At 40.5% G+C, this 10,432-nt stretch overlaps 1 protein-coding gene across 1 annotated transcript; it reads left to right on the top strand.

Moving 5' to 3' along the window:
• Positions 1-9: 9 nt before the first annotated feature.
• ADAT2 (adenosine deaminase tRNA specific 2) lies at positions 10-10,360 on the top strand. The gene is made up of 6 exons (XM_084623345.1): positions 10-153; positions 1,928-2,032; positions 6,821-6,971; positions 7,582-7,688; positions 8,647-8,719; positions 8,845-10,360. Exons 1-6 carry the CDS (start codon positions 103-105, stop codon positions 8,883-8,885), a joined length of 528 nt encoding a protein of 175 aa, XP_084479471.1. The 5' UTR covers positions 10-102; the 3' UTR covers positions 8,886-10,360.
• The last annotated feature ends 72 nt before the right edge of the window (positions 10,361-10,432 follow it).

Genomic DNA, 10,432 nt, shown 5'->3' with positions numbered 1-10,432 from the left:
CCGACACGCCCCCCAGGCCGCCTCCCCGCGGTGCCGCCGCCGCCCGGCCCCCCCCGGAAACAGCCGCTTCGCGCGCCGCGTTCCGGGCCCGGCCGGCGGGGGATGGAGGCGGCGGCGGCGGCGGAGCGCTGGATGGACCGAGCCCTGCGCATGGTGAGTGCGGGGCCGCCGGGCGCAGGAAGCGGGGGCAGAGCCCGAGCTGGCCGAGCCCCCGGCGTGCAAAGGCTGGAGAGCGGCGCTTGTTGTTATTTGTAGCCCCCGCCTGGTCCCCACCATGCTAGGCGCTGGACGGAGCCAGGACAGCGCCCGGATCCCGGCCCCACGGAGCTTACAGGCTCGTTGGCGCCTGTTAATTTCTTGACACAAGCCCAGAGCGGAATCTCTGCAGGGGAGGCTGCTGCACCCCCTTATAACTGAGTTAAAATAGGGGTGTGAGGGGTGTGTGCGGGGGCGAGGTAATATCTTGTATTGGACCAGCTTCTGTTGGTGGGAGAGACCAGCTTTGGAGTTACACAGAGCTCATCTTCAGGTCCAGGTTAAACGACACCGCTGGGGTTAAACTGGTGCAGCTTTGTGCCTTGACTGGAGCTGGGGCACCGGGGTGTTGGGCTCCAGCACTCAGGGCTTGTCTTCCCTAGAGTTGGCTACTTTGAATTAATTGGCCAATCCGTTCACTTGAGGCAAAATAACTAGTGAAGGCAGAGAGCTGGACAGCCCAGCAACACTCAGCTGCTTATACCAGGCTTGCAGAAGTCTGAGTCTGGGCACTGGATTTAGTATGTTTACTCACGAGTGACCAAAAGTCAGCACCTCAAGTTTACCCCTCATCTAAGGGCACAGCTACACTAGATAGTTCAGAGTAGCCCAGCTGCATGGGTACAGTCAAGGTCACCGATATCTAAAATTACCCTTATGGAGCTTACAAATCAGGATGTGGACATAAACTGCAAGCAAAGTGTCTGGGTTAGTGTCTCCTGGACTAGGGAGGTGTCAGTTGCACCTTTCTGCAATAGGCCGGCCCTCTGTGCCTGAAGGAGATTCACCCAAGGGAGGGCAGGCAGGAGTATAACCATCTGCCTGCCTTCGTGGATTGTACATTGAGTGAGAGCCATAGTAGCCATACCAGAAGATGTTTGAATGTGTTCAGTCAGTCTCTCATCACATTCTCATCCTGATCAGCACTCCCACATTTGTGGTTACGCTGCCTTCACGGAAGGTGTATGTGTTGCTGTTTGCACAATATTTTTGCCACAAGGTTTTCTGGGACGAAACAGGCCCTTTATTTGGAAAAGACATAAAATATCTCAGGTCTGTCTTCTGACTGGAATAGGGTTACCATACGTCCTGGTTTTCCCAGACATAGTCTCTTTTTTGAGCTTCCTTTCTCTAATAACAGGAAATGTCCAGGGTTTTTGCAGAGCAGCTCAGAAAGAGCTCCAGTTGGTCCCTCCCTTGCATCCTCAGCTGATTGGTTCGTTCCCCTGCAGCCACAGTTGCTGGATCCCGCACACCTAGGCCCCAGCTCCCATTCCTGGGGAGAGGGTCCTGCCGGGAGGCACTGACTGATGGCTGTTGCTGTGCCCCGGGCTTGCACCAGCCACACAGCCACCATGACAGGGAACGTCACTGCCCCTCATCTCCAGTGAGTACTTCTGCTGTAGGTACCCCCTCCAGTACCCCCAACTGTACCCCTCCCGCTCCCCCTTCCCCCCAAGCTCCCTCCCCCTCTGGCAGTGTCCTCTTTTTTGGGAACCTGCAATATGGTAAACCTATACTGGAAATACAGAAAGAGCTTCTGTGGCAGAGTGTAACTTTGCCATCAAGTGTACAGTATATACAAACGCAAACAGCAATTAGGTTTTATTTTGTCTGCGCTTTATCATTAACATTTCCCCCTCCACCCCTAATTTTCTTGTGTGTCTTGCAGGCTAAAGAAGCATTGGAAAATGGGGAAGTTCCTGTTGGCTGCCTTATGGTCTACAACAATGAGATCTTAGGAAAGGGGAGGAATGAGGTGAATGAGACTAAGAATGTAAGTCACAAAAAAAGCCCTATCAAAAAGTACACACTACGTGCAATGGGAATTTCACAATTGACCTCAGTGGGTCCTGGATTTCCCCCATATGTGCACAATTTTGTTTTCTTTTCATATATGTTTCAAATTTCTATCTCTGCACACCTAACCCCTCTTTTCAGTAAATTAGCCTTTCTGTCTTTTTTTTTTTTTTTTTTTTTTTGCTATCACTTTTTGCATGTTTATTTTTCAGAGCATGGTCTAGTTATTTCAGTATGCTTTTGCTATCACCTGGGACATTTGTGTACTTACTGACTGTAATTTATGTGAGTGATGGATTTCAGAAGTTTCCACTTATCTAATTATCAGTAATTCCTCTAGGTAGAGCTATTTATGACAAGAAATAAACAAAAATCAGAAAAGGAAGTTGATATACACAGATATAACATGGCTATATACAAATACATATATTATACCTTGTATATTTTACTGAATTCATATTTACAGTTAAAGCAGCATCCAAATTTCCTGTGACTATAGGACACTGAAGATAATGCATTATAATGTAGACTACTGGTAATTTTTATTTTTTTCCGTATATTTGTGGACATCATAAATTATGCAGGAGAGCCTTGCTAATTCACACTAATGACTGGGAGAGATGACAGATAATTGATTTTTTTAGTTTAGCATTTAAATGAACAAAACAAGGATATCTCTTTGCAAAATGTACTTTGACCAGTGTAGTTAGGTTTTATTTACTTACAATAATACGTCATAGGATTGATGTTAGTGTATGTTCTCAAAAGTTAGTTTTAGTAATATGAGACCTAACTCTAGTATTCTTCTATGAAAACTTCCCTGGGAAGAAAGACAATACCAGGACTACTAGTTTTGGTATGCAAGTTATAGGATAGGCATTTTCGCAAAGTTCAACTGTATTGTTTACCCAAATTATGTCAATAACAAAGACTTTTGCTATAGTGAATTTCTGCTTTCAACATTTAGACCCAGTTCTTGCAATCAGATCTGTGTGGGTGGATGCTAAGCCCCACAGAGCCCTATACAAGTCAATGGGGCTCTGTGCAGGTAGAAAGGTTTGCCCCCAAATGGATCTGATTGCAGATTCAGGTCCTCGATTTGTATTATGTCTCATCCAGTCCAAAAACAAAATTAAAAAAGGAGGCTTATAAATTCAGTTTCAGAGAGATGGTAGTAAGTCTAATGACCCACTTCCATTTGTGTTAGATGATAATGCACAACCTTTTTGTAACAGCTTTGCTTCTCATCTCTAGTTAATGATAATTAGAAGTGTAGTACATGTTAGGGGGTTCAGTTTAAAATCCTTATGAACACTTCTCCCATCACTGAAATACAGGCACCTCTTGGATGACCTACAACACGTATTTAATCAGTACTACACCATTATTTAGAAAATAAAGTGAAGAATACTAAATCCAATTAGGGAGAATGTACTGTTATAAGACAGAATGTAACGGTAGAAGTCAATCACAAAAAATCAGCAGTAGCATCTCTACTCCTACAGAAAAAAAGCATGAAGGGAACTTTAGGCACCCAAGTTTCACATTTTTGTGGCTTGATTTTCAGAAGTGCTGAGCACACACCACTCACATTGAAGTAATTGGGAACTGAGGGTGCTCAGCACTTCTGAATATCTCACCCTTGTTCTTCAGTGACTACAAGCAGTCTGGGTCTTGAATGAAAGATGGTGTTACAGTGGGGTGACCAGATAGCAAGTGTGAAAAATCGGGACGGGGGTGGGGGCAGGGGGTAATAGGATTCTATGTAAGAAAAAGCCCCAAATATCGGGATTGTCCTTATAAAATCGGGACATCTGGTCACCCTGTGATTACTTACTAGAAAATATGTAAGCAGGAAAAGACCAAAATGTCTTTAATATTTCTCCTCGTATTTTCTCACACCATTTTCTGGCATTAGTTGACTAGGCACAAAGTGAACTGCTAAGGGCACTCAACATCCCTTCTCCCTATTCCAAAACTGGTCATTTTTGTCGAAAAATTTATTTTCTGAAATCTCTCCAAATTTTGCCAGCAATTGAAATCTCTAGTTATTCTGCATATTGTCACATATGTTCTCTTTCTGTTCCATATGCCAATAGCAATATATGTAAAACCAGTGAGGCAACCTCGTCTACCAGCCTTATCTTAAAATTGTTTATCATCTGGTTCCTCCTTCTTGCTAAGGCTGGGGATAGGAGGAAGGGCTGTATATATTACAGAATCTTTCGTGTTGCTTAGTAGGAGCATGTATTTAGATTCAGCCCTTCAAGATTGTTAGGCTTGTCATTACTTGAATTTATTGGGCAACAGTGCAACAAATATCTTTGTAAGGCATTCTTTTTAAACAACCTGGCAATAGGTGCACAAGACCTAGCCAGCATTGTTTTCCCTCTGGCAGCTCCCACGCTTGCCTGATTGTTCTCAGTCTTTCCTCAGACAACCCTACTATTTCCTCTGTAATAATACATGTGGCCTTCCCAGCAAGAAATATTTTTGGAATTTGTTTATGTGCAGGCATACCCCTCCCACTAAACTGTTATCCCTTTAGGATGCTTTGTTACCACATGGAGGCTTCTCCTCTCTATTTATCTCCTGTTTAGTCATGCCAGCATGCGTCTTTGCCCAGAGCATCTTGCAAGTTCTGTGTGTAATCACTGAAAAGGAAATATTGTTTTCACTCATAAATTACTAATGATGCCCTGAGATAAAATAGAACTACCAGCTTTAGCCCTGTCACTCTCACTTGTTGATTCTTGTGTAAGATTTAGATTGTTCTTCAGGGCAGGATACTTTTGGGCACTGTATTAATAGCATCATAAGTTTCTTCCCTAATGACTTCACTTTCAGGTAATGCCTATTCTTCCAACACCTTTTATTGCTCTTCTATAACAATAATTATTTTCTTATTCCATCGTTACTGTTTATCTGTTTTTTCCTTTATACAATAATTAATTAATATGTAGCACACAAATGCTATGCAAACAGTAATTTTTATATATTGGTCTTAAAGGAGATTATAAATGGACTCATATGATGTAATATGCAAGTGACCACATGGACAACCCATATGAAAATGACACATAGGTTTGTTTCAATATACCTGTTTACAAAGTCATATTTTAAGGCCATGTGTTGTTCCACTAATGTGGACTCAATCCTCATCTACATCCAGCTCATGGCTGGTGCAGTTGAGTTGGTGTGGGGGCAAGCAGAAGTGACTCTATCTTCATGCCTCCTGTGATCTTCAGGGCATACTTTAGAGCAGTCAAACAGGGCTGCTCTAAATTACATTGACTGTGATGGTTTCCTGGGAATCAGTCTGCTGGCCAGGGATTAATGGAGTGCAGTGAGCTAACTCCCAGGCACTCTCAATGCACGCAGCCTTCATAGATTCTTAGGGTCCGAGGCCAGAAGGGACTGTTGGGTCAGACTAGATGATCATAGGCCATACACTTTCCCCAAAATATTTCCTAAAGCATAAATTTTAGGAAAACATCTAATCTCAATTTAAAAAATTGCCCTTGATGGAGAATCCACCATGACCCATGGTCAATTGTTCCAACGGTTAATTACCCTCACTGTTAAAAATGTACACCTTATTTCCACTCTGAATTTGTCTAGCTTCAATCTCCAGCCATTAAATCGTGTTATACTTTTTTCAGCTAGATTGAAGAACCCATTATCAAATATTTGTTCCCTATGTAAGTATTTATAGACTGTAATCATGGCACTTGATAAACCTTAACAAACCTACTCTTTGTTAAGCTAAATAAATTGAGCTCCTTGGGACTGTCACTTTGTTTTCTAATCCTTTAATCATTCTCATGGGTCTTCTCTGAACCCTCTCTGATTTTTCAACATCTTGAATTGGATCCTTCTGGATACCAGAACTGGACACAGTATTCCAGTAGCAGTTGTACCAGTGCCAAATACAGGGAGGAAATAGCCTCTCTACTCCTACGCAAGAGTCCCCTTTTTATGCATCGATGGATTGCATTAGCCTTTTTGGCCACAGCATTGCACTGGGATCTCATGTTCAGCAGGTTACCCACCAGAATCCTCAAATCATTTTTAGTGTCAACCTTCACTGAGGAATCCTCAGCTACCATATTAAGGCAATGTTAAGGTCACATTTCATCACTAAGTATGTGGGAATTACATCTAAATATTGATTTAGATCCACATATAGATTCTAAATGTGAATCTAAATATGAATTTACAATTATTAGTTTTAGCAACATAAGATTTTATTAGTAACCTATTTATCTGTATACATGGGCCCCATCACCTTAATATCCAAGCACATCACAATCAACAGTGAATTTAGCTTCATGGCACCCTAATAAGGTATTATTCCTATTTTACAGATTGAAAATAAAGTCACAAAGATGAAGTGACTTGGCCAGCATCACACAGGAAGTGAGTGGCAGAGCCGGGAGTTGAACTCAGATCTCCCACATTCCAGTTCAGTGCTGGGTAACAAAAAAAATCCTTTTCCTAACTAAGGATTTAAAAAAATAAAATTATCTAGGCAATATTCATTCAAACACGGCTACTCTCTGATACTTGATACATTGCCACTGTAATAGAAATGAAAATAACTGATTTTTAATAAACAAGGCGTAGCCCATCTTGTTTTTATTAAAAAGAAATAATTTTATGGTGGTGTGTTCTCATTTCACTTGAGTGGATAAGGTTAATAGGGGTAATATGTTTAAAGTTGCAGATCAATGCAAGCCTTTTTTGTCTCCCTATTAATTCCCAGGCTACTCGACATGCAGAAATGGTAGCAATCGATCAGGTCCTAGACTGGTGTCATCAACACAACAAGGATCCTTTGGAAGTTTTTGCACACACAGTGTTGTATGTAACTGTAGAGCCTTGTATTATGTGTGCAGCTGCCCTGCGCTTGATGAGTATCCTTTGGTTCTGATTCATGCTGGGAAACCATATCTTGGTATGTTACTTTCAAGTAAATCATTTGGTAATGAACCAGTGGAGAAGAGCTTGATGTTGTCAAACAAAGCTTTATAGGGTACCGGCGTATCTGCTCAGAGAACGTGCCCATGCTACAGTTCCTATATGGAGGCCATATGACCAAGGATGAGTGATTTAAGGATAAGAGAAAGCAATTTGCAAACCTGGCACATACATTGTTTTCTCTTAGGGGTGTGAAAGTAAATCTCAGAAAGAGCCTGTTACTGTATACAATTAGTTAATACCACGCAAGTGTCCAGTTTTAGAAAATGTAACAAACTAGTTATATGTTGTTTCCAATGTGTCCCCTTTGGGATCTCTTCTCTCCCATCTTCAAAGGCTAGAGCAGGATGACCCCATCCTTCCATCTGCAGAAGGCATGCTCCATGTGTTACCCAGAACAGCCAGCCCAGGAGTGAGGGTTGAGTGCAGACTAATTTTATTAAGAGTACAGGCACAATTTACTGAACTCAGATGGCCAGTAAAATCAGGATACTCTGCTTCATACCACTCTTTTCTCATTAACTTAGTTCCTTAACTCTTTCATATAAATCCCACTGGTTGTATATGGCTGTCAAAATGAGCGATTTGGAGGTTGTGGCTCAGTCTTGAACATCTCCTCTGCTAACTTAACAGACCCTGGGGAGCCATTTCAGGTAAAACATCAAGATGTGTGCCTTCTTGTATTTAATGTTTAAAACAATGAATGTAGTTACAGTTGGTGATGAGAAACTGAGATAGTGAGGCTGTAAAAGGGTTTCTGACATGAGCAAGAACATACTGATCACATCACAACATAAGCACCTGCTTTTTAGATTGACCACCTGCTGATCAGTGGTGGGATAGAGAGGAAACTTGCTTGTAAGACTACAGTTTGAGAGCTTTGTACAGTCTTCTCCTGAAAGATTATTCTGATATTCAAGCTGAAAATGGGTATTAGCTCTCAGATATGCCCAACTATGTAAAGGAAAAGGCTACTTCTATAGTAAATGTTTTTTTCAAGGAATTGCAGTGGGATGAATGTGTACAAGTTAGCTTCTTTTTATGTGGGTGTACTCTCTGCAATTAGTGGTGTTATTGAAAACATCCTAGCTCGTTATTTTTCCTATCATTCCCCTTCACATATTTGGGCAGGTTACTGTACATTTTGTGGGTGGGAGTGTTACTTTTGAAGGGCCAAGGAGGCCTCAGAATTGATTTCTAGGAATTGTATCATAGAAGAGCTACTTGATAGGAACCTAATTTACAAATACCCACTTGCATGTTTCTTATATTCCCAAGAGTTAGTGTGATTTACAGAAGTAACCGGAAAGTACACTGCTAGTATGTGGAGGAGGGAAGGGTGGTTGCAGAAAAGTTTTTGTTATAATTCCTATGGAGGATGAGCAGGTCTGCCAACTACTATGCTAAGCCTCAGCCTAATTTTAAAAACAGACAAGGTCTTCATCCTGAAAATGAGGGTTTCTGATCACAGATAATTAGAGGTATACTCTCAGTAAACAGAAAAGGCAGTACAAATTCTGTGCAATTATCCTACACCTCAGGTATTACTGTGTGGCACAAGGCATCTTGGTTTTGGATGCTTTAATGAACATAGAGTTCTAATTTCAACAGTGCATTGCTGGTTATCGCGCTGAAGAAGCAGTGGACATGTTAAAAACCTTCTACAGACAAGAAAATCCAAATGGTAAGTTTCCTTTTTTTTTTTTTTGCAATTACCGTAACCCTAATCATAAGTTAAAAGAATTCTGGCACAGGCATTGTCATCTTTCACTTTCCATGTCCTTTTTTCCCCTCCTTCCTTTCTGGCAGCACCGAAATCAAAAGTACGGAAAAAGGAATGCAATAAGTGATAGTCCTCTACTGATGGAAAACTGAAAGATAACAAAATAATGTTTTGTGGGAAAAGATCTCTTCAGAGTTCCCTTTGATACAGCATTTGGGTATGGAATGGAAACATTAATGAACTTCAAATATGTTTATCTGTATGGTTTCACTAGTTGAATGTTATTGGTTTCTGTCATTTTCTATGGCGAGTAGGTTGAATGATTTTTAATCACCAAACATAGCCTTTATGAAGAACATATGGCTTCTGTTTGGTGGGGAATATTTTGAATTTTAGTTCAGACTGAACTTCTTTTCAGCCATATAGATTCAGCGCTCCATCGGAGTAACTGCCATTCTGTACAGCACATGGATGAATATCTGTGTCCTTTCGTCTATGGAGCAGCCTCTTGCTGTTAGACCAAAGATACTTGTAGAGACTAGATCAGTACCAAAAGTGGATAAACAAGCCCCTTAGAAAGTTACTTTCATATACATACCGTACTGCATATTGAATTAGAATACAGTTAGGAGTTACAAGAGGGTAACAAAAGGACAGTTAAGCAACTATACCGATCTTGAAAACTGAGATCAGACCAATGTAACAGTTCATTGTTTTCCACTGTATATCTACTGTAGGCCAAACTTTTAAAGAGCTTCTGAAAAGTCACATATGAAAAGGCAGATATTTATACAAAACTACATGTCAGACTACTTGATTTGCATAAACAAATGGTGATTTGCATAAACAAATTCCAGTTTTGCCTGCATAATATTTGTACGTGAAGGTTTTGGAGGTTGCCATGAAAGTTGGTCCCTCTTACCCCTCTCTTGAATGTTAGCATATAGAAAAAGATTACAGTTAAGAATTAAATCCACCAGTCAGTTGGACTCATTCTAAACTACTAAATCATGGCATTTGAAATGTGTAATCACAAATGTGAAAACTAGGAAAGGAAAATGGCAGTAAGAAAAAGAGAACCAGATGCATGACAGTCTACCTTTTGGAGCATTTGTTATTTAAATGTCACTTACATATGCTTTTGCTTGGCCATGCTGTAATTCATAATCCAGAAGAGGGCCTTACTGTTCCACTAATGAGTAAAAAATATAGGTCCAAGTTGAATCCTTGATTATATTGCTTTTGGTGGATATTTATCTTGAGGAAAAAACATCTTGTGATTTAGTCAGTTGATTTGCAGAAATTTTGAGAAATGTCTTATTTTTTATTACAGAAGAGAGATTAGAATTCTATGGATACAAAAGTCAAAATCATGGTACAATTACATATTTTCTACAATTAGAGTAACATGTTGAAAAAGTGGAATTTTTTGTTTTTTATGGTAAAATAAAAAAACTAATTTGCCACCAGTTCCCCCAACACCTTGAAATTTATTTTTATACAATTTTCTCAATGCTTATAGTTTACTGAATGGAGGGAAAAGGAACTAAAAAAAAAAAATTGTGCTGGGCTCCTATATGCTATTTTTAAATATTACTGTTATTTACAAGATTTTAAAATTATTCCTTTTGTTTACATTTTCAGTCTATTGAATTTCCTGACCCATTGGACCTC

Source organism: Lepidochelys olivacea, assembly GCF_965140295.1.
Source record: "Lepidochelys olivacea isolate rLepOli2 genome assembly, chromosome: 3".
NCBI classification, from domain to species: Eukaryota; Metazoa; Chordata; order Testudines; family Cheloniidae; genus Lepidochelys; species Lepidochelys olivacea.
The sequence above is the reverse complement of the archived record's forward strand: the minus strand, read 5'-3'. Positions and strand labels throughout refer to the sequence as shown.